This window comes from Diprion similis, chromosome 12 (assembly GCF_021155765.1).
Source record: "Diprion similis isolate iyDipSimi1 chromosome 12, iyDipSimi1.1, whole genome shotgun sequence".
Taxonomy (NCBI): Eukaryota; Metazoa; Arthropoda; class Insecta; order Hymenoptera; family Diprionidae; genus Diprion; species Diprion similis.
The window spans coordinates 12,820,536-12,844,962 of NC_060116.1; the positions used below are offsets into that span (position 1 = coordinate 12,820,536).

The window sequence follows — 24,427 nt, forward strand, 5'->3', positions numbered from 1 at the left end:
AATTTCGTAGCACCGTTTTATGTATATGTATATATGTATATGTATATATATATATATGCATATATTGTAAATTTCGAGCTGTATTCTATAATAAGGCACATTAAATTCTTCGCACGCAGATACTTTTCAAAATATAACTGCACACACACGTACGTTGATAAAACTGTAATGAGTAAAACCTTAAGAAATTGTTGAAAGGTTTTTTTCTTTCAAATGTATATACTATGCATATAACAATATAAATTTATAAAGACGAAACACAGAGTACACATGTAGGATAATGAAATAAATATATTCAAATATACATATATAATAAATTGACGCGATCCAATCAACGCTACATATAAATAAGAATTTGCCTTGATTTCAAAGTTTAAAATTTCTGTATAAAATTATCTACGTACGTGTGTGTGCGCATATATTTGTACGGTATCCATGCCTCGGCAATTCATTCGTTGTAAAATCATTACTCCTCCCACCCTTCCTTCGCAAATTCTCTACATCCATCTAATCCGTAAAAAAAAAACATGGCGTGGAACTATGTACACATTATAAATATATGTGTCAATTTTTTTTTTTTTTTTTTTTTTTTTTTTTCATAGAAAACCAAAACCCCGCAGCCCCAAATAGTTCATAGTGTATCTGTATAGGTACGTGGATATAAATTGAGCTTTAGATACGGTGCCGTTCAGTTTTCCCTATTTCGTGTTTTTTTTCATTGTTTTTCTTTTCTTTTTTTTTTTTTCCTTTACAACGTGTAACGTACGTACTGTATACAGCTATAGTGAACTTTTCACCGAACTAATCATCAATAATAAGTAAAGAATAAATAACAATGATTGAATAGTGAAGAGAGAGAGAAAGAGAGCACGAGAAAGCGTGAGAGGGAGAAAAAAAATAGATATATGCATAATATAGATAATAAAAAATTAACGTGCAAAAAAAAATATCAACGAATAGGAAATCATGTGTAAGGTGTGTGTGTGTGTGTGTGTGTGTGTGTATGCGTTTGTGTGTGGTACAATATTTGACGAACAGTGTGTTTGTATGTAAAACGAAGGCGTGATTATATGTGTAATATTTCCAGTATTCGTATAGAATAAAAACTAACTAAAATAGTTACGTAAAGTTAGGATAAACTTAAAATTTGGACGCGAACGGGCGACCTTTTAATTTGTTTGGCACAGCGAATTCACGTTGCTCGTTAAAACCTGAAACAGAAAGAAGCAAAAAAAAAAAAAAAAAAAAACATTACTTTTAGAGAATAAAATAGACGGAATTTGTAAAGAAAGATAAAAAAAAAAAAAAATTATATACAGATAGACGTATAACTGAACGAATGGATCTAATGTTGCGATAACAAAAAAAAAAAAATGCAGTGTTGACAACTAATTCCAATAACATTGAATCCATTTTTTTTGTTGTACAAAGATATTCGTTTCATTTAGAATTTTCGATAGTAACTGTAACAAATAAAAAAAAATTTCTCAATTCAAGAATAGAGAACGAGGTGAAAAGAATGGTTAATGGAGAGGGGAGTTTCCGGTTCAGAAAAATCGAAGAACTGGGCGTCTGGGCGTCCAGACCCACGCGTCTAGACGACCCGAGAGATTTTATGGTGTGGCTCTCTGCCACGCCTTGGTAACCGGCTTTCGGATTACCTGCAACTGCAGACCTGTTGCACCGCGTCGATCGGCCGCTGCATCGACTCGCGGATCGCAAGTAAGTAAGTAAGTAAGTAAGTAAGTAAGTAAGTAAGTAAGTAAGTAAGTAAGTACGTATAATGCATATACAGCAGACCGCGTTCCGATTCCGCAGATCGATATAGGTAGGTTTTAAAGGCGTTCAAGGAGAACCGCGACTTCGACGCTTCGTCGTCGTTGATGAACGATTAAAGAATATAGAGAGATAATTATTCTGCTGACGAGGCTAGTGTAGTGCATGACCGGTTTATATATAATGTATATGATAAGCTCCAGTCAAACGTCGGCGATTATTTGTAACATTTCTATTTTTTATGAAAGTATACATATATTATAATAGTCAGATGTGTACCGTGTACTACATGCACAGAACGCAGTTTACTTTATCGATTTATATGCGGGGTCAATTATTAATGACGGAAAATTACTGGAAATCGATATTTCAATTGTTTAGACATTCTGAGTTCAGAAGTAGTTGAAAGGTTATCGTATATACATTGTCGTGGCGAGATATTAATTCAGATCTTTGACAAGACAAGACAAGGAAATCACTGAAAAACCATTCGCGAAATTTTATGCATATGGTCGTGTAATGTAGTAACCGGAAATCAATTTAATATCACTCATATTTTACAGGTATAACGGTTATTTATTCGAAATCGACAACTGCAACATATTCAATTTAAAAACAAAGAAAAGTGATTGGAAATGACAAAATTGACTTGAAAATTGTCTGAACTAGTGATAAATGGATAAAAAATTCTTAAATCTGAAGATGAATTATTTCAATAATGTCCCGTATATCCCATATAACATGGAAAATTGATGAAAAAGTAGTTAGATAAAAATGGAATAAGAATCGTTATAATCGTGTAGATAATGAGAAAGAAATTTGAGGATAAAATAGTGATTATAATAATGAAAAATCGATGTAGGTATGTGAAAAGAGCCGATTTTTCGAAAACGACAATATTGTTTATCAACCGTTCTCTTATGTACAATACATATATGTACTTGTAGAATAACGTTAAGTTTACTTTTACGCACAAACGGTTATAGAACAAATGTAACCGAAAGTGTGGAGAACGGGGAAGTGAAACGGGACGATAAGGAACGACGCTGTCCAATTTACTGTATCAATGACAACGATACCGGTGGAATTTCTAACCGTCGCGTGTACATTCGGCCTTTATACATCTCGATATAGACGGCTATTTATAGAGTGAAAGTTTCGCAGTAACCATACGAGTCTCGTCGACTCTTGAAGCTTGTGCCGCATAAGCCGAGGGCTGTCGATCCGCGAACGATCGCAATTTTTTTTTTGGGAAAAATCGGTACAGAAATTGCGAGTGTTTTTTAACCCATATCCAAATTCTGAGTGGATGTTGCCAATGGCTTACGATATATAAGAAAGTCGAACGGTATCGAAGAGGGTTGAAAATAACGGTTGATTGAATAAATAAAAAAAATGAAAAGAAATATTGTCAAGATCGTTATAAGTCGTTCAATTTACAAAACAGCGAACGACCGAAAGTTAGACCGCGTGCCAAGATTATACCGGATGCAAAAAAGATTACAAACGTTATTCGAATTTGGGAAGAGTGTTTGAAAATAAATTGTGGAAAAAATAATATACAAAATCAACTCACCATAAGAAAATTAGCTGCCGATTTCCTGCGCGATAGTGATTCCTGGTATTAAACGTGAGTAGAATCGTGCAAGTCCGGATGAATTTCACCTGCAGGAGTAATTCGTCCATCAGGAATAGATGATTGGATACTTTTTTTAGCCGAAGATCGTTTGGTGATCGGTTCAGATGTGATGCGGGGAGGTGTAATATGATACACGTCGTCCATGCCCTCGTCGCGAGGTCGATTTCCGTCAATTCAAAGAGTCTGCAGCCTCGTCTGTGGAAATCGGTATGTACACTGGTCGCAATTTTTCTAACCGATTGCCACCGAGTATCACGTGACTTCTTAACACGCAGCGTATTCGCTCTGCACATCTACAATAATGTCGAATCGCGTCAATGTTGTTGGTGTTGTTTTTCTCTTTTCTTTTCGTTTGTAAATTTCCTAGATTTGTATTTCCGATTGTTCGTTCGATGTTGCGTGATTGGGAATGAAGTTTATTGTTTCGGCTGGGGGCAGCGAAGCGAGGAGGTCGAAGAACGGTCGGCATCACCAATAGGGCGAATCGTTCACCAGGTGATTCCACGATGCGAATTCGCTCCAGGCCCTCATGTTCGCCCTCGTCGCGTCCCTCAGTCGCAAATCCTCCCGACTCGTGTTCATTATCCCGTTGCTGATCGGTATCGGGTCACTTCTCGTGTTGAGCGAGGACGACATCGTCTGACTAATCGACGACGTCACACCGACGCTGCCGCCGTTGCAGATCATAGACGCCTTCGCCGATTGCTGCAGCGGCTGCAAATATCCACACGAAACGACGTTTTCGTCCCGTTAAATGGTTCTCACATCTTTTTCTCTTTCTTTTCTTAGGCTTTTTTTATTTTTATTTTTTTTTTGCAGGAGAGGGGGAGGGGGGAGGATTGGGAATCGAATCTTTCTTACTTTTTTTCCCCCATTTTTTTTTTTTTTTTTTTTTCTTTTTGACATATGCAATATCGCGAAATTTGCTCCACTTTCAACTATATACCTATTTGTATGTCGTGTATAATTTACCGAAATATCTATACGGTTATAATCGTTAAATTTTTGTTATATCTTAGAATAAAAGTATAATAATAAATGCAGTCTATATCGTATTACAGTGTATAACTATATATAAGTATATAATGTAGACACGGAGGAAGAGAATTAATTAGTTTACTTTCAGTCAAGTGACATTCGTTTGATTCGACTAAACGTTGTAATGCGGGAAACACAGTATTTACTTAATTGAACAGAATACTTTTGTCGTACGAAGTACTCGAGATGACCTAATTGTCAATTTATTTTGTCAAACTAACTAAATTGAAATTGTTGAATTTAAGCTGTCGTATTTGGAACAAATAAGAGATACTTGTTTCAAGCAAATTGGCTCTGGCAAAATCCAATTTATTTCTTCAAGAATTCCTTTCCATCCATTATCATCTATCAAGTCTAAATCTCACTTTTTATTTAAACATGTATATCAAACGTGAAAAAAAAATATAAAAATAAAATAAAACATCTTTCCCCGGGATGTACCGTAAGGATAAAAAAAAGATGGTGAAAAAACATGCTAAAATATATTATTCCTATTCAACTAAAGTATCTCGATATTATCGGGATCCAATGTATCGCGGTAATAATGGCGTCGCGCTAGCTGATTAGCTGTTTTCGTTTTCGGTCAATCACACGACTATAAGGTATCAAGAGAACGGAAAACTTTGTGTAACGCTCCTTGCGTCTCTTATTATCTCACATCGAATTGATAATATTGAATAAAATACGCGGTTGAAATACGCGGTCTTTCATTTTAAAATACGACTAGGATTAGGGTGTATGTCACCCTCGATGTCACCCGTTATTAGGCGACGCCATATAGTACTTTGGATCCCTATAACCAGAGTCTGCGATATATTGTAACTATACACCAATACATAGTTGATAAAAATGTGTTTCGAAGTTTACAAAAAGCAATTGACACACAACATAATTAACTAAGGACAAATGACAAGTAGGTCGGTGGAGGACGGAGGTGGGGGTGTGAAAGTGCAAACAAGATTTTAAGAAATAAAATTGAAAAAAAAATGATGAAAAACCCCCAAGTATTGAATATAAAAACAGCAGAGATCAAGCGGGAAGGACGAAGGTCTGGGTGATAGCCTGGGTGCGGAGGACGCGCGTCATAAGGTTTTCAAGCTAGACTCATCATCATCATCATCATCAGCTCAATATTCACCTCGGACTTTTTTCTAACGACGTAATTCTTCCCCTCGTTGTTGTCCCAGTGCTCGTCGCCGGCAACCCGATAGCAGACGCAAAACTCGATCTTGTCAGACCGCGGTGGTAGGGTCAACCGGAAACGGAAGGTGTCGTAGAGGACGAGGGCGGCCTGCGCCGCGCCCGGCTGCGAGACGTAACTGCAGTGGGCGTCCTCGTGGGAGATCCAGTCGTCGCTGCTCGCCCTGACTATCACTTCCTTGTCGTAGGCCAGGTTCTTCACCTTCACCGTACCGACCAGGCACTCCTCCGCTTCTCGCACTATCACGTTCTCCAGGCTGACAGCCTCCTGGTCCAGCTTCCGGCGGAAGGCGAGGTAGTCGCTCGCCGGCTGGGGGAACGTCGGCGACCACGGCGTCGGCGTCGCCTCCACCTTCACACCTCGGGTCACTCCGGCGAGGTAAGCGCTGCTCCACAAAGGCGGCACGTTGCTCGGTTCCGACATTACTCGGACCTGAAATAATACCAGAGACGCTTATATTTCTCTCTCTCTCTCTCTCTCTCACTTCTCGAAATTGAATGTTCGTCAAAATCCATGCAGACTTAGCTAGAGACGCAAAGTGTATAAATTCTATTTAATTAATCTTGGAAGATGAAAAATTTTCGGTGATAAAATCCTATAGATAAACTTACAAGAACGACAAAAAAATATCACGAAATAGAAAAAGAATGATTTCGGAGAAAAAATTCATAATTCTGGGGATGAAAAATCTTGTACAAAAACTATAAATTAATACCGGAAAAGCAATAGATCGTAACTAATTGGTGTTAAAAAGTAGTATATTTTTTTCTTTTTTTCGTTTTTACAAAATCGAAATATCTATGCATGCTTTACATTGTATTATGAAAATTTTGTGTTTCTATGCACGATATGATTAGGCAACGTTCTTTTTTTTTCTTTTCTTTTCCTTATTTTTGTTTTGTTTTTGTTCCACCCCTGTACGCGAATGAATCTTGTGGTGCATATTATTCGATGGAGTTTTGCGAATTCGTTTAATCTGCAACGTGTCGCGGATAAGTGACAGCAATTTAAGCCGCGTGGTGAAAGGAATTGCAAAATAATCTCGTCTTATTTGCATAGCTGCATTCCAAGCGGCTGTATATTGCCACTGGTGCAATGCGTACTGTTGTTGGTGTGTTAGGATGATTCCAGCTACATGCACGGTGAAAAAAAAACGCTGTCGCGAAATTTTCAGGAAGTAAAATTTGACGTACATCGTATATTTATATTCTATACTGTCAGATAAACTCTGACGATCTTACTTCATGCATAGAAATTTCATTATTTTATAATAGAAATTTTTAACGACTATCATACATATAATATAGAAATCTTGTATTTATAGTTGTTTCCAAATATCATACAAGCCCAAAAAAGATCAGTATAAAACATCGGCGATAATTAGTAATATATTCATTTATTTTAATTGCGTGAGGCGTAAATTAAAAGTGACAGATAATAACAACGCTTTACGACAGTCTTATTGCGAATGATGCAATAAAAATTTAGTGTTATGAAGATTTATTATCTATCAAAGCGACAAACTACTTATTGTTAGTAAATAAATCTCGGTTTCGCGTAAGCTCGGATTGATGTCTCGATTTTAGACAGAAAAAAAAAACGAAAAATTAAACACAAGTCTGTACGACTGGATTCGTTTTTTTTTTTCTCAACAATATAAACTACCGTTTATCGGTTATTCTTCATCTCGTTTGTGATTCGCGTTGTTTTTTTTTTCTTCCTCCCCCGCCCCGCCACCTTTTTTTTTCCAAAAAGAAAAAAAGCGAAAGTAAAGCAGACACTTACGAAATATTTTACCTGGGTAAGGGGCCGGCCACGATCATCGGCGAAGACGACACGTTTCTTCTGTTTGTTGTTGTTCTGGATATTGTCGAGGGGCAGGGACCCGGTCGAGAGGCAGGGCCGAATCCTCGGTGGAACTGCCCTCGTCGTCACCTGGGGCGACACCACCAGGGGTCGATAAAGCAGCGTGCTGTAAACCGGGGGACTGTGCCCCAGGATCACCTCGGCTGGCATGGCTATTGAGCACATCGAGATCTGCGAACAGAGGAGGATCGTGAGTTGTTTTATTATTATTGTTGTTGTTATTATTATTGCTATTATTATTATTATTATTAACCTGGACGTCACGACCTGGATATCCCGGCATCTTTGCGCGTATTTCCGTGTGTCAGTGTGTGTGTGTGTGTGTGTACTGCGAGAGTATTTTAATAAAATAAATAACTGTGAGGGAGGCGCCAGTTTATTTACGCGTGAGTCAAGCTGCGATACCCCCAAGACTTGATGATAAACCGACTCTCACATCAAACGTCTTGTTTTTTCGCATGTGGCGTGAGCAGATAAGAAGATTTGAAAGAACGTATAAAAAATTTTTTTTTTTTTTTTAAATTAAACAAGAAAAAACACTTCTTCCCCGTTTTTTCTTCTTCTCAGAAGACGATGTAGATTGTTATATAAGATAATTATTATTGATCGACCATCGTACACTATGTTTCATTATTTTCCTGTTTACAAGATTTCAACCAAAATTCGTTTTCTCCTTTCACTCGATGTTTGACAGTGATAAATATTCTTAATCATTTTATCGTGGGTAGTTCCAAAGTATTTTACCCCCTCCTCGTGATTTTGAAACGAGCTTTCTACATTAAAAATAAAAGAAATAAAAAAAAATCTACAAACATGATAATACAATTATTTAGTTCGTTTCGTATAAGTTTTATAAATTCACCAAATCAAACGAAAAATAATAATTTATCAATTTTTTCGATCGTCCTTAATTACGTTTCGATAAATTAGCACAAGCTGAAAGATTACCTCGATGACATGAAGTGAAATAATAATATCTTCTCTGTTACAAATCCTGAGATACGGTAGTAAAGTATCACAATTTTTTACTTTATCCTTTTCTTTTCTTTCTTTTTTATTAAATCATTTATCGTACTTTTATTCAACGTTTCTTTTTCTCTTTCCGACACTTATGCATCACGAATAATAAATTAATTACACATCCCCGAATATTGATAAAATTACCATAGAATCACTGTGATTATAAATTGAACTTTTGCACATGCACGTATATAAAATCATTATTGCACGTTTCATACGCCGTTTTAATTTCGCTTACGTTACGTGCGAATGTATTTAACGAAAAGACGGAGCGACGTCCTCCGTCGCATTGCTCTCGTTCAAGCCTCGACGAGATACTAAGAGGCCAGGGTGGTGGTGGTGAAATGTGATAATCCCCACATTTGGGGAGCTGCTATATAATGTTACAGCCATGATGCCATGGCTCCCACGCTCAATCGCCCATCGCGCCTAATTCCAGTTATATAGTATTATAAAAAAAAAAAATTCTGGCTATGCTAACAATCAGGCACATCATCTAGGTACTTGTTGCAATACATTTTAATATGATAAAGGATCATTATACATATAGATATATATATATATATATGAATACGAATTAGAAATCGATATCACCTAGCAATTGATTACTATTTATGTGCATAGATATTTATCCCATTAACGATCGTCTGTACGAGAGTGCAAATAACATATTGATCATTATCGATCGCTGATCGATAAAGCAGATTTTTTTTCCTCGCGATAGCGTAGTACATAAAGAATATAAAATACTTACAAAGATATCAAGGCTAATTGTAATCAAACTGAATTTAATATCGAATATCGGAATTAACGTCCCGTCGTCGTCGTGTATAATTTTTGTAATTACACATCAATTCGGACAATAATAATTATCGCTGTAGTTACGGATATTGGAAGAAAATATGTATAAATCTTTTGCGATTCTTTGGACTTTTTTAATGATAAAAATTTCTTTTCGTAACCCGTTTTAATACAAGATATTCTTCTCAAATAATACCTTAACGCGTAAGAATTACCGTAGCGTATAATTTATCTTTGTTTTCGCGTTAACGTCGCCTTATAATCCATCATACCAATTCGCACATTTCATATCCCGTCTGGATATTTTTTTGGATTACGAAGACGCGTAATCTAATTCCAAGATGCGTGATAGCACCAGGACGTTGACTTGAGATATTAGAAAGTGTGCTTGCACGACAGACTTAGGCTATGGATTATCGATATAGTTTATTACTCGAGTAATATCATGTGCGAAAGATATTTATATATATATATATATATATATATATATGAGAAGATGTGAAAGAGAAAAAGTCTAAAAATTTCAAGACGATACTTGAGAAATTCTCAAAACTTTTCTATACACGCATTTTTTGCATAGTTTTTGTTACAATAATTTGGTCATAACGATTGATCAATAATAATCGTCGATCAGCTCATGACCAGAAAGAAAGCCTCTCGTGTTACATGGTACAGAAATAAAAAACAAAAATTAAACCACCCAATTTTTGTTAATTTTTTTATTTATTATAATTTTTTTTTTGCGACTACAGTATTGTACGAATTATCATGAAACCTGCATTATCTTAACCTGTTCAATACACGTATAATACCAATACGTGCAGATATTGAAACGCCCTTGGCCTCGTTAATTTTATTATCGTCCGTTCTATATCGAGCAATCGCGGCTGGCCCGAATTTTCATCAATGGAAAATTACAAGACAAGATCCTTTAAGATCCCTTAACTAATTGTAAAAACAACCGCGTATGGATGGATTAATTACAGGTTGGCATATACGATTCTGTATATATAGTCTGCTGCTCAGCATCGGTATCTTGTTTCTTCTGTCGATCGTTGACAAACTATCGGTAAAGTCGTCAAAAAGAGTTCATGGCTTAAGTAATTCTGCCGTCGACGGTTCGTTCCATGTATTCTTAACTGCTTCTGTTAGTCTGCAAAAATGTGCGATGTACTCAGGCTTTTCGCAAATAGTGTATTCATATGTTCATATACGGTATAAGCGGTATGTAGGCACATTAATTTGCGAGTGTCACGTGAACATGTATTATAAACGCTCAACAGCTGTGATGAAAATTGTATTTGCTGAGAACGATGAAACGACTGATGTTTAAAATTAAAAAATGAAATTTTTATTATCTATAATTTTATTTATATTTAAATATAATTGATAGAAATGCGATAGAATTTTTTTCAATAATATTAATTTTTAACTCGATGTGCTAGAAGTGAAGAAGAAAAAAGAAATGTGACAAACAACATTTTTACGTTAAAAGATTAAAGCTATCGCTCACTCATTATACCAGGCTTCAAAATTCTTGACTCCATCGAGACAATTTTTTACGCATCAGACTTAGTACGTAATATATATATATATATATGTATATATATATATTATCCATGATAGGCAAAAATTTTCGATAAGACTTATATGTATATTGTTATACGTATCGATATCAGATTTGTAGTTTTGGTATGTTGAATAGAAATAGGTTATCTCGTTATCACGAATTTTTTCTCACTTTGCAAGATTCAATAATCCGCATAGATTATCCGTCCCAATAAATTTCAGGTACGCGATACGTCATCATACTTTAGTTTCTTCAATATATTGCAATAATTTGTGTACACGATTTACAAGCAATTGAAATAACGTTCTTTTATTATTGTATAATATATAATGTAAATTATAATCCAAAGCGCGATATCAAAGTTGATATTTAAATTTTGTAACGTACCCCCCGTCACAGTTTCCTAAAAAGTATGTCAAATGATTACAGTAAACTATAAACAATATATTATACATCTAATTAGTAAGTTTTGTCATTTTCAGAGCGTTAATTATGAATATTCTTACTCGTTTGCTGAATACAAAAAGAAAAAACGTTAGATTTCTGTAATTTAGGTATAAAGTCTATCTGGACCTCGTACCACCCGATATATATATATATATATGTAGTACAAAATGCCAAAAAGTTCCTCATGTACGACGTATCGTTATGATCGTGCGATGAACATGATAATAATCAGTCGCTGAACCCGTCTCGAGACGTCAAAAATTCTCGTAACGTATTAACCTTATCTTGTATCGCTAAAAGAACGCACAACATGCGTGTCACGCAATTCCCTCTGTGCAGATAGACAGAAACTCGTACATGTGTGAAGAAAATCCCCGACTTACGGAACCGTCTCCTTAATTCTCTGAACGTCCAAAACGACGTTCACGGTTAAAATTATAAAGAAAAATTATTCAAAGTAATAAAGAAATTGAAAATAAAACAAAATCCAAATACAAAGTTTTTGAGGAAAAGAGAAAAGAAATCAAAATGAAAAAAAAAAATAAAAAAAAATAACCAAACGTCAGTATATAATAATAATATTGTAAAATGCAATGTGATAATGACGTCCGTAAAAACAGGTCCTAATAATTCTTTCTTCTCGGTTTATAATATTTCGACCTCGTCTATATAAACAACGAATATATATATACCATCGAACTTGAGGTTCTAGGTGTTGGAATATATCTATATATATATATAGACGGCATACTAATTTTCACACATGATGCGTAAATTATCGCAATTTAACGAACGCTTAGGAGGACAAGGATGCGTGAGGTCAGTTCCGAGTCCTTCGACAGCTGCCAGGGTTACGGAACCTTGAAAATGAATTCGTTGTGTCAACTTGAATTATAGATATGCATCTAACCTCGTTCTGCACTTGTCTATACATATAGTATGTATAGGTATTGTATATATAGATGTTATTGTTAATATTAATATATGTCGAATGCTTTAATTCCGACTGCATGCATATGAATTGCGACATTCGCCTCGAGCCTCGGTCAATTTTCCCATCACGTTGTCGCGGTGATGAGTAATTTCTAGTATACATGGAGAATTTCATCACCTCACGCATCACGTGCCGCAATTTTATGTTACGCATAGAATGTAACGTGTAGTTTAATATGCAATATGTGTAAAAGGAAATCTGCACGAGTAGTAGATAGCGTGATCACAAACTATTTCCGAGTAATATTCTTGGCCTGACTATATTTACATATATATGTATGTATATATATTTTATAGATATTTTTATACGACAAACATAATCGCAGAAAGCTGACGACTCGCGACTGGGAAACTATCCAAAAAGCATAAAAAGAAGAAAGGCTATAACCAATCTCAAAACGAAACCCATCACGTGATTTCATCATCAGTAAACACACGCGTATATACATATACATATATATATATATATATATATATACATACGTGAAACGATAAATCTCTCCATAAATTTCGAAAGCAAGAATCCTTTCTCACGATTTACAGATTTAAAATCATAGGACGGATACGCGCAACTTTTCTGCCACACGCATACCGCCATGATGATATATTATGGATTTCAGTATATAACACGCGTGTATTTGGCAGAGGAAATTTTAAATTTGAAAATGTCAAAATTAGCACGATCGAGTCATCGGGCGGTTACTTTTTTACACTCGTAACAACGTATTAAATAAATTGGCTAAAATACATGCCATGTGTAAGAATAATTATTATTCATGTATAAATAATACCTGCATCATTGATGCGAGTCTGAATTAGTAGCCGGATTGCCGGATTACGTGATCCACGTTCTCTTTATACTTACATAAATTCCAAACGATATAAGAAGAGGAGGAATAGGAAGGAAAAAAAGAATCGAAAAGTAAACTAAGCAACGCGGCACGTACGCATGGAAAAACGGATGACAGTGATAATAATAATTCAGGATAATTTTAACCACACCGGACGTGAGGTGAACTGTTGAAAACTTTACGTAATTATACATTCGTCGAAATCTCGCATCGTTATTTAATTCATCGGCAAACGTATACATAGTGATATCAATTTGCATGCGAATAATCGTAATTTAGCATAAGGTACATGCGACAAGTTTCAAGCATTTATCCTGCACGGATTAGAAAAAGGTGAGAACCTTTAGAATTCAAAGTAAAGAACATTTTTTTCCCCTTTATATAATATCTAAATGCTAAAACTGTACTATACGATACAAAAAAATTTAACCGATGAGTTATAACTGAGTTTCAAATTCAAAACTCTTCAAGGTTTGGCAAGGATTATGGTTATGCTGTATATATATATATATATATATATATATATATATATATATATATATATATACACACTCATTACACACATCTTACCAAACGTATATTAAGACGTCACCCACAGTATTTCTAGAGATGAAGCAGAGAGGATAAAGAGAATCCTAATACCCGGAAAATTTGTGCAAAGATCACGGTGCGAAATAATTAAGACAACCTAACGATAATTTATAAAATAATTATAAGACTTAGAATATACGTATAAAGATCGCAAATATATAAAAATTCGACAAAAAAGATCTAGTATTTAGTATCTATATATATATATATATATATATATTGCAAGTTATGTAAGCTCGAACCGATCAATCACTCGATCAGTAATAAATATAAACGCGGGATCCGCAGCTGTTGATTTTAGCATCGCAATTGCGCCCGGGGCAAATATAGCAGGACCCCCAAGCCTTTCGAGATTTCCTCATCAGACGGAAATATGATATATATGTATATATAGTAAGAGAGATATATAGATATTTCTATACATAGAACAGCGATATGTAATAACTTGAGCGACCTCCAATCAGTAAACGTGACCGTGAAAAATGAGGCAACTTCTTTTTTTATTTCCAAACTTTTCATAGAATCACGAGTGTAATTATTACATTATAATGATATTACAATTATTATCGCGAAATGCGATGCATGTCATATTTATGATCTGCGCGAAGGAAAGTGAAATTCGCGTGTAGGTGTGTCGTTTATATATATACATACATACATACGTACATACATAAGTCCATATATTAATAATTATAATTACATCAGTCAATCACTCGAGATATTTATGCATATAATGTAGAGACTTTCACACAACCATGCAGCATAAAACTGGTAATAAGTGATCGTTGTATTATGATTACCGTCAGACCATATCAACCGTTTCGTTTTCATTCACACGATTAAATCACACGATATAGGTTAGTGTTTAAAAAAAAATCGACAACTTTTTTTTTTTTTTTTTCAAAGAACATGGAAACTTCTTTGAACGGAGATAAACAAAATAGTCGATTTCTTTTTGAATACTCTATACATAGGTATAACGGTGAAATTTTGCGGTTCAGTTATACAGTGTAATTCTACAATTTGCAAAAAACATTTGGCGCGTATTGCAATTGAGATCGGATATTCGTGAAAAATTGTTTCTCCCCGATACCTGCGGTATTTTCGTATTATACAAAGTGCCGTTCGCAGGTAAAAGTACAGAGGCGGAAACTGCCCAGCCTCAAACCTTTATTCCGAAAAATAAAAACTCTGCGGGAAGTTGCGACTGGTCTAGAAATTGTTAGAGACTGTTAATCCCCTCAAGTTCCAAGAAGTCACGTATGGAGGAAATTCGCAGGGTTTAGATACGAACAATTCCTCTCTATACCGAGATAAGTATTATATATATACATATATGGTAATGGCTGGGATAAACCATAAATAATCAAGAATCAAGCAACCGGGAGTTTTCCGGACTATGGAATTCGAATTCGAATTCGCATCACACGCGATTTTAGATATTTAGTTTATAAATATACGTATAGGAATATGTTATATTGGTAAGGAGTAGGAGTAATTGAATAAAGGTCATATCTCAGAAGCAATTTATAAACAATATATCAGTTATAATAGCGCGACTAATACGCTATATCTATGAATTTTCATACGATGTGGATTTGATTTTTTTCATCAACCATGCGTTCGATTTATAGTCAAATTAAGCTCTAGGTCGACTGCTATATTATACATCAGCTCGATTCTTCCTGTTGTAAAGTCTTGATTTTATATCCCAATGCCGTTATTCGGTAACGTATGTTGAAGGTAAAAAAAAAAAAAAAATTAAAATTTAACAAAAAAAAAAAAAAAAAAAAAAGAGAGAGAGAGAGACAGACTAATAAAAAGTTTCTTTGACATACAAATAGTATCGAATTCCCGCTGCGGCTGAGGTGAGCGAAATGTCGATAAGGCAATTAATTACCAGGTCCGATTAGCAAATTCGGCACGTCAGCGTCTCGCTTCGAACTTTCCTCGATTATACACGCGGCGCCAGGCTTTTTCGACAGACGAAACTGGCGCTTGACCACGAGGTTATCACGCGGTAGCCAAGAGTCAGTCATCCAGTTGGTCACAAGCTAGCAAACCGCAGAGGCAGTCGGCCACGGAGAGAGAGAGAAGGAGAGAGAGAGAGAGAGAGAGCCTTTCGAAACTGCGAAATAAATTGCCAACGTGGTTGAGTCTATGTCTCTGTCTGTATTATGCGTGTGTGTATATTATATACATATATATACACATACTCGGACGTATTTATAGGCCATCGGGATTATTTTAGCGTAAAATATCTGCAATACATATGTATAAACATTGTAGAATCGAAGGTATTTGCGCATGTAGACAATATCGATGAAACAGAGGTCGTATATTTTAACAATTTATCCGGAGTATTTTCATGTATATATATATATACATATATATATATGTATGTACGCATATAAACCTATATATAAATTGAAGTATAATACGTGTGTGAAGTCGACAGAGAGTTCGACGCCCTCGAAACATTTCATATTCATGTGATAAATACTCAGTAAAAGTCGTACGATTCGAATGCCCCGCCTCTAACAATAAGTAAACTTAAAAGTCTCAGATCGACGATGTGCTACTGCAGACAGACGCGTGCCTCGAATTCCGAGCACGAGATATATAACAACGATTACGATATTGACCTACGCTTTTCCTAATCTTGAATTATACTTAGGTGTATGTGTATATATATATATATATATAATGCACAGTGTACACGCATTGCACAAACGGACGCTTATAAATGCAGTTCTTGTTTATATAAATAGCCGCTGCAACAGCTTACATTGCAATAGAATTAGTGTGACCAATAAATAACCGAATAATATCTGTTATACTTAACATATATACGCTGCTGGATCACCTATATACAATAAAAGTGTATCATCCGTGTGATACGTAGCGAATTATCATGCCCCTTATAGAGAGGCTTAGATACCGCGTGCGAATTTTATCGCGAAAATATTACACCTCATATATTCACCTGCGGTATCAATATATATATATATATATATAACTTGTGAATGTAAAATTTTCCTGGAGTCTTCTCGCCCCCTGTTAAAATGTGGATATTTCTCTTAGAGTTAAATGAAGCCTGGAATATTATAACGGTATAACGTATGGTTGTAATTTGTATGTTTGCACAGAAGTCGGTGCGGCGCTCATGCGTAACTTATTATTAATGCACGCATGTCTGCCTTTCGTTTCCGAATTATCGGACGACCGTTAATTGCTTGAGGAAGAGAAATATATGTGCAAGTGCTTTATTACCTGCACCGGCAAATCGAATCACGCGCCTTACGGTGTAATATTGAACTCTGAAGTGCATAAAATCTCACCTTGTGTGCCTGTAAATTGCTGAGGCATGTCTGCGCGTGTGATGCGTATAATATTGTATAATTTGCACACACGCAAGGAGGAAATGAAAATTATTGAAAACCGATGACCGGACGACTCGCAGCAACTTATTTGTGGAAAAATATTGAACGCGTCGGTGCAGTTTGTAATAAAGTTTAGTAGAAACTGTGCATCGTGTACTATATTGATCGATTGTAATTATATTCCAACGCGAATAAGAAACATAAATTATAATTATTATACCTAGTCCAGGCATTAACGAAATTCGACAAATTCAAACTTAATGCATGTCGCATGTTTTTCGACCTAGAAAATTATTCTATCGATCCTCTCGATTGTGTGTTGTATTGTACCTAGACATACACGATCAATTATTTATCGATTACCGCAGTGACTTCAAGTTGCAATTAACGGTTTATTATTACTCCACTCCAACTCACTAAGTAATTATAGTAAAATCAAGGCTGACTGCAGTTTGTACACGTTGGTATTAGCGGATATTAGTAATGCAAGGAAACAAAACATTTTGAAGAATCGTTTCAATTGACTGGAAAATTGATATGAATTAATACATTACAGAGCATTTGTTTCATATGCAATCGATATAATAGTTCTCGAATACAATTTCAATGATAATATTTTACCGTGTAGATTTTTATATTACAATGCATCCGGGAAAGCTGATATAACTGTTTTTTCTTGACTCGAATTTGTTATGTTCATCGTAGATTGAGGTCTGCATCGAAACCCTTCAACTTCCAGTTACTGCATTCAACGTCAGCCTGCGCAGCTGCAGAAACGTTGCAGGTATAACATGATATTGTTCAAGTCTCGTATGTGAAATGTAAGAAAAGAAATACGAATGACAGAAAAATCTAGCCCCATGTCAGACCAGTTTTCTTTCATAGAAACAGTAGCCGATTCCTGCTGCTGCTCAACTCGCGACGTCAACTTCTCACGTTTCTCAACGCAATTGTCGCTTACGACGCGAGTAGGTATCCATAATACGAAGTAGTTCCACGTAGAACCGCTACAAGCCTTCGGAATACGAAACTTATAATTCTACTGCAGTTTTCTCCTTATTCTAACTCCTTTTTTCATTTTAGGGTTCAACTAACTATTCTACAACAGCCGAAGAGTTCGACGGTCATGAACTACACGGATAGTCAGATAGGCATCCATCTTGAATCGTCGCAGCTTTCGGATTCACCGGGTTGAAGTTAGTTACGTTGTCGTAAAGAAACCTTCGGGAAAAATCCCCATTTCTTTAATTTAACAACGATTTTTAAGTAACTAAGATTTCGAACTGTGAGTGTGTTTTGTTTCATTACGATTTTCCGAATTCAAAAATCGCGGCATAACGCTTTTCCTCAGCACGAATCGTTACGGCAACGTTACCAACTTCAATATGCTTCGAAATCTCCAAAGTCTTGATCCTCGAGATGCTAAACATGAATCTTCCTTCAGTCAATTTCTCTACGTCAACGAGGGACGAGGTCGGACCTCGTATCCTATTCTTGGATCGCATTTCTGAATGTCTCAAGATCGAGGACAGATGTCAAAACCCAACTCGCGAGGGCATCATAAGCGTGAGGAAAACTCTGGGACGCACTCTGAACTCTGTTGGTAAACACTATCGGGTGTATCGAAACGACACGGAATATCGCTTCGCACAAACCTTCTTATAGGTAAGTAATAAAGCCAATAACCTTCGCCCACCGATCGTGGTATGTTTCGATTACCGTTGGTTGTATTCGCCACGCGATATTTAGTTTAGTCACACGACCAATAAGAATTAGAATTAACCAGAGGCCATCCAGCTTAATTTCGGCTCTCTATCGCTTTTCACACTGCGTATACTCGAGGAGGGTAAACAGATCAGTTGCCAATTCGTAACGATAGTTAATTACTCCGTAATTATGGTTGCTGAACGAGAGATTCGAGTAGAACAAAATGGTACGGGGTTGAAGTTAGTAACGCTATCGTAACGAAACATTGCGGAAAAAATTGTTAATTTCCTAATTTTACAATAATTCTGAAGGTACCAAGATTTCGAAATCTGAACGTCTTCTGTTTTATTACGGTTTACCGAATTTCAAATAGTTCAAAAATTCCGAAATAACGGTTTTTTCGTTTTTTGTCAGCATGAATCGTTACGGCAGCGTTACTAACTTCAATACGATAAAATGGTCCGGGAGGACGCGATTTACGTAGAGTGGCTACTCCCTTGTGAAAAACACGACCTTCTCAACGTTCACGCTCTGCAGTTAGCAACGTTATTCAAACTCATTCTCGGGCAATAATATTACAATGCAATACATCACACGCACACCGTGTGGCAAAAGTGGTTAAAAATTTATCGTCGATTGTTAGGTACTCACCGTTTGTAAGGAAAGAATTCCGACGGGTGAAAAAATCTCGGAGTTTCCACACTGTTTATATATGTATATAAGATGGGGTTTTTTTTTTTTTTTTTTTTTTTTTTTGCCGAAGCACAACGACTTCCGTATAATTGAAATTCTTTAATTATATATAAATATTATAAAGGAACGAACGATTTTATTTATACATATAATTCACCGGTTCATTTTCGTTATTAAGGGGCAGCATATTATGCTTTTTATACGTATATTCAATGGTGCTCAGCATGTATAACGTACGAGTAAATTTAACGGTAAATAACATAAATTATAGATATTTATATCCTCAACTCGGCCGATCGTATTGTATGTACTTGTAACTGATTTACGCTTTGTTAATGTTAATGTTGCTCGTTCATTTGGCTTATATACGATGATGAAACAGTTTCACACGACTACGGCAACGCGGTTAAGGACGAGTTTGTGCAAAGACACGCGAGGTACCGCAGACCTCATCCTTCGAGCCGGCCGCGCCAACTGTGTTTTTTTCAGACAGATCCTCCGACTTGTCCGCATCGAATACAGCCACGCATGCGCTCTGACCACTCGTGGTATTCACGTGCACGGGACCAGATGGCCAATCAAACGCCGACCTGCCAGCGTGGTCGGAAGTCTTCGTCCAATCGCCGCCCTACCGCCGGAGAAATTCTTCACACCGAAAGAATAAAGATTCATCTCGACGGCTCGGAGGGTTGCTCGGATTAGGGAACCCACGTTTTTCTATTATTCAAGTTCTCGGTCGATCTCCCGAACCGACTAAAGCCGAACCTTGCCTTCCACGCAGCCATTGCACGTCCTGATATATACTGGAGCAGTATTTTTGATGCACTGGTTCATTCCAACGTCCGCGAATCCCGTGAGGGTGAAACTCGAACTTTGATGATTTGGAAAATTTTGTAGATTCCGTAGCGTTGGAGTAGCTATTTGCGATTGTTTTAATTTTAATAAATCAAGACTATTATTATTACGACGACAAAAAATTTTCAGCTCATATCGTATACGAAGAGACAATTGAAATTAGTTCATCTTTTCGACTTGGAACTTTGCTAATCAGATCGACGTGGGTTTGATTTTTTTGAGAATTGTTGGTAGGCACCAAATTCTTTCATTCTTTTCCCCATGCATTTGCTCAGGTAGAAGCAGTCTACACATATGGAAGACATGTATCGTTAATCCGGTTTCTGGCCAATCCTCGTTCAATCTCCATCGAAGGCAGAGCGTAGTACATATGTGTATACATATATAGATCTATAATGCATGATCTATACGCATTATCTCGCGTTTAGAACGTTCTACAAATACTTGACGAAAGGAAATACCCTTGACCCGAAAACCTTCTGTATACTATGCACGTGAATGCTTCGAACGTAAATACATATATAGGTATACGATGCACGCACCCATCCCATGTACGTACGTACCTATAAGTATACCTTGTTGCATACGCGTGCAACACGATCCGCTGCATCGTCTTAAACGTACAGTGTTTGTACCGGAGTTTTACAACATGCCGTTCTATATATATACGCATAAACGTGGTAGTCAAGAAGTGTAACCGTACAATTATCGCACGTTGGATTGTGTGTACAACAGACACGTATATATAATATATAGATAGAAATTTATTTATTCTTAGTTTGCAAACACCGCACATAGTCTATGTAGATAGAAAGAATAAAGCTCAATGATATATAAATACGAAAGATCAGCGATTGCTGTATGCATGGTATATGATATAGGTATAAGTGCAACCAGTGCAGCGTGTCGATTAAGCAATCCTCAAACTTTGCGGAGTTGTGAATTGAAGAGGAGAATAAAGAAGAAGAAAGATCGAAAAAATTAAATAAATAAATAAATGAAAAATATGACACTTACAACCGGTTTTAATTCCCGTTCGAGTCGCCGCGAAACCGATCTTTTGCATCGCTTTTTGCACCAAGGATATGCAATCTCGGATTTTACATCTCCTGTGGCGAACATATGGACAGCACTTTTTTGGAATTAAATGTACATCAATTGTGGCAAGATTTACGAAAAGAGTTGCTAGAGAAAAGAGTTGTTAGGTAAATCTACCGCAATTGATGCGTAGATTTGAATAAAAAAAAAGTGCTGTTCACATATTCTCCACAAGAGAAGTAAAATCCACATTAAATTTTTTTCTTTTTGTCTACCATCATAATTCGAAAGCGTCACGTGACGTTTGTCCAGCGGTGCGGACGTCTTCAGGCGAGGTGAAGATGAACACACGGTACTTTACCAACTGCAGCCTCCCCCTGTGGCTTCTATTTTTAGACGACAATCTTTTAATACAGCCAATTTATTCTCGCCGTGCAGTGTTTTCTCTATTTCTTTCCTCGTCTATCCGGGTTTCTTGTTTATTGTTTATTTGTTGTTCGGAGGCTAACAACGTTTTAAAAATTGATTTTTATTCTGAAACGCTCTTTACAGTAAGTTCTGTGTATAAAAAAAAGGATATGTGAAGAAAGGATAATAGAAATCGAAAAATATTCCTTGATGAGCAATTCATCTATTAATCTACTTTAAAAAAATTATTTTCCTATAGGGAAAGCAACATAGAAACAAGAAATTTATTTCGGAGTTGAAGGAATTTTTCGATTCAATATTTTCTTCGCTTTTAATTTACCCTTTTCTCCTCGGTTTACCGAAGAAAAGACAAGATAATATAATATCGTTCAAGTGCACCGAAATACTCGTGCCAGCCACAAATAAACAATATATTTGTATTATTCTGATGCAAAACTCGTAGCCTATAGCGGGGTTGTTTGTGCCGAATGAAGATGCCACGTGTTATTTGTGAAACGTTACAGTTTGGAATTGAACTTGTCGAACTGGAACTTGAATCTGAGCTTTCATTTTTAACCCGGCAAATCTGCTGGGCAGGGTGATAAAGTTGAAAAATAATAGACCATTCGTAATCGTTGGCGAAAAAACAAAATGGTACAAACTTGGATATTTTTTCACTCCAGATAAATTCTATTGTGAACATAACAATATGCATAATAAGATTAACGAATTCTTGGTAATGTTCCGTTAATATGTACACAACATACACAAGGGTTATCGATGTTTGTCTTCGGTAATTACGCGTTTTTGCCTCACTCACCCTTCCGAAAACAATCTTTCCTCGTGACTTAGACCAGCCGTTTCACTCGTATAAGGTTTTAGCGGCAATTAGTTACTGTTAGCACTAGAATCGCGATCGAATTAACAAGTCAAGCGAATCGCCGGCCGGTTTACGGAGAGCGTAATGCGTTAATTATAAGGCAATTCTTGTGCGTCTGCTAAGTTCGCGAAAGCTGGTTAATCCGGATAAAATTTTTGTTCGAGTCCAAAGCACGTGCGGCAAAGTGACGAGAAAATATGTAATCATCACGACGAATATCTAGGAAAATTGCATTCGTTTACAAGCATGATTAACTCGCTCCTGACCCCGGAGTGCAAATTTTATAATCAAAGTGTTTTGTAACTCGTGCATTTTTATGCGCGATATTTTTCATGTACAATTATAGTAAAAATCACGCATATATTTCTGTTGAATCTAACGAGTGTGAGAAACTCCGGTATAATTCCACAAAGATTTTTACAATTTTGCGGTAAATATTTACTCGTGCCGTTGCAATTGTACACAAGATTGCATATGTGTGTGCATGAATTCCCTGCGCACGGGATAGTAGGCCAGATTTCTTCGGTCAGAACCGTGGCGCCGATGGTTTGCAGATCTCGCCCCTTGAACCTGAGCCAAGCTTTCATTTGCAGCATCCCATCCTAGCTGTTATTGACCAGGAAACGTGGCTACAGTCTGACTCCTTATCGAACGATGAAAAATGTTGTTCAAAGTTTAAAACTCGTTTCGCACCGCGTACAACTGTTTTACAGTACCAATTATAAACAATAATTGCGTGTAATTCGCACTCTGATCGTTAATAATTGGCCGTTAATCAATCGCAGCCGCGGATTGTCGCGTACTTATAACTTACATGATGCAGAGAATTTGATTAAAAGAAACCCGGGATGGGAGAAAAAGGCATTACAATAAATATTCTGCCCTGGATGCGTCAATAATGTCACATTATTACTGAGAAATTTTTAATTTTTCGATTGCTGCACAATATATTGAATAACGATTACAATCAATCAATCCTAGCGCAATGAAATTACGCTGCAATCGCAAATTCTTACCGATCGAACATCGATTCGTTCGCATGCTTGAAATGAACCCATTCGTGAAGCATATTATAAATAAATAGGATGTTCAACCTGTTTATGGAATATGTACAAGTTATAACAAGTACAACGTTTTCAACGAAGGTTAGTCAACCAGCAGTCTTTATACTCTTCAATTCGATAGCGTAATGGGATGCAAATAACAGCTATTACCATTGCAGCTTATTATTCGACATGAATATCTACGACGCAGTTATATCTGCAAATATGCGCGAGTGAATCCCAGTGCAAATCGTTCTATGCAAATATTTATACAAGTCACCCTTTCCTTTAATAAATTACACTCAACGATATTATTTTCTCATTTATTTGCTCACATGATCGATGTGCAAAAATAATTTAAAATTTATCTCACGTATAAAAAATCGTACGATTATCCTACATTTTATGGAAATTCACACTTGTAGTTCCAAAACATCATTTAAAGTCAATTTTTCCAAGGGAATCTTTCCACTTCGGCAGCGTAATCGAAGCTCCTCATATTATCCCAATATTCCAGAATCCAGGTAACTGCATTGCAGTGCCTGCTGCTCCCTCATCGATCGATATGAATACCTGAAACCACCCGTTGCATTTCAACTCTGAACCAAGCTCACGCAGGTATATTAT

The 24,427-nt window shown here is 36.3% G+C and overlaps 2 protein-coding genes across 4 annotated transcripts; both read right to left on the reverse strand.

Annotated features, from left to right (window-relative positions):
- Positions 1–727: 727 nt before the first annotated feature.
- LOC124413142 lies at positions 728–3,708 on the reverse strand. The gene is made up of 2 exons (XM_046893521.1): positions 3,353–3,708; positions 728–1,211 (listed from the first exon to the last, which is right to left on the reverse strand). The coding sequence occupies exons 1-2, from the start codon at positions 3,706–3,708 to the stop codon at positions 1,205–1,207; spliced, it is 363 nt and encodes a 120-aa protein (XP_046749477.1). The 3' UTR covers positions 728–1,204.
- Positions 3,709–3,742: 34 nt separating this feature from the next.
- Positions 3,743–22,717, reverse strand: LOC124413141 (protein phosphatase 1 regulatory subunit 3C). 3 transcript variants are annotated; one of them, XM_046893519.1, is made up of 4 exons: positions 22,698–22,717; positions 7,440–7,691; positions 5,592–6,086; positions 3,743–4,129 (listed from the first exon to the last, which is right to left on the reverse strand). In XM_046893519.1, exons 2-4 carry the CDS (start codon positions 7,683–7,685, stop codon positions 3,884–3,886), a joined length of 987 nt encoding a protein of 328 aa, XP_046749475.1. In that variant the 5' UTR covers positions 7,686–7,691; positions 22,698–22,717; the 3' UTR covers positions 3,743–3,883. The 3 variants fall into 3 exon arrangements, with proteins under 3 accessions (XP_046749475.1, XP_046749476.1, XP_046749474.1); XM_046893520.1 differs by lacking the exon at positions 22,698–22,717 and adding an exon at positions 19,535–19,672 and having other exon boundaries at positions 7,452–7,691; XM_046893518.1 differs by lacking the exon at positions 22,698–22,717 and adding an exon at positions 19,535–19,672.
- Positions 22,718–24,427: the final 1,710 nt, after the last annotated feature.

Excerpts from the sequence above, each read along its gene's own strand:
- LOC124413142 (XM_046893521.1), bottom strand. The coding sequence starts at position 3,708 with ATGTGCAGAGCGAATACGCTGCGTGTTAAGAAGTCACGTGATACTCGG.
- LOC124413141 (XM_046893519.1), bottom strand. The coding sequence starts at position 7,685 with ATGTGCTCAATAGCCATGCCAGCCGAGGTGATCCTGGGGCACAGTCCC. Across the intron at positions 6,087-7,439 it reads TTACCCAGGTAAAATATTTC|GTCCGAGTAATGTCGGAACC; the intron begins GTAAGTGTCTGC and ends GTATTATTTCAG. Across the intron at positions 4,130-5,591 it reads TCGTTAGAAAAAAGTCCGAG|CCGCTGCAGCAATCGGCGAA; the intron begins GTGAATATTGAG and ends GGATATTTGCAG.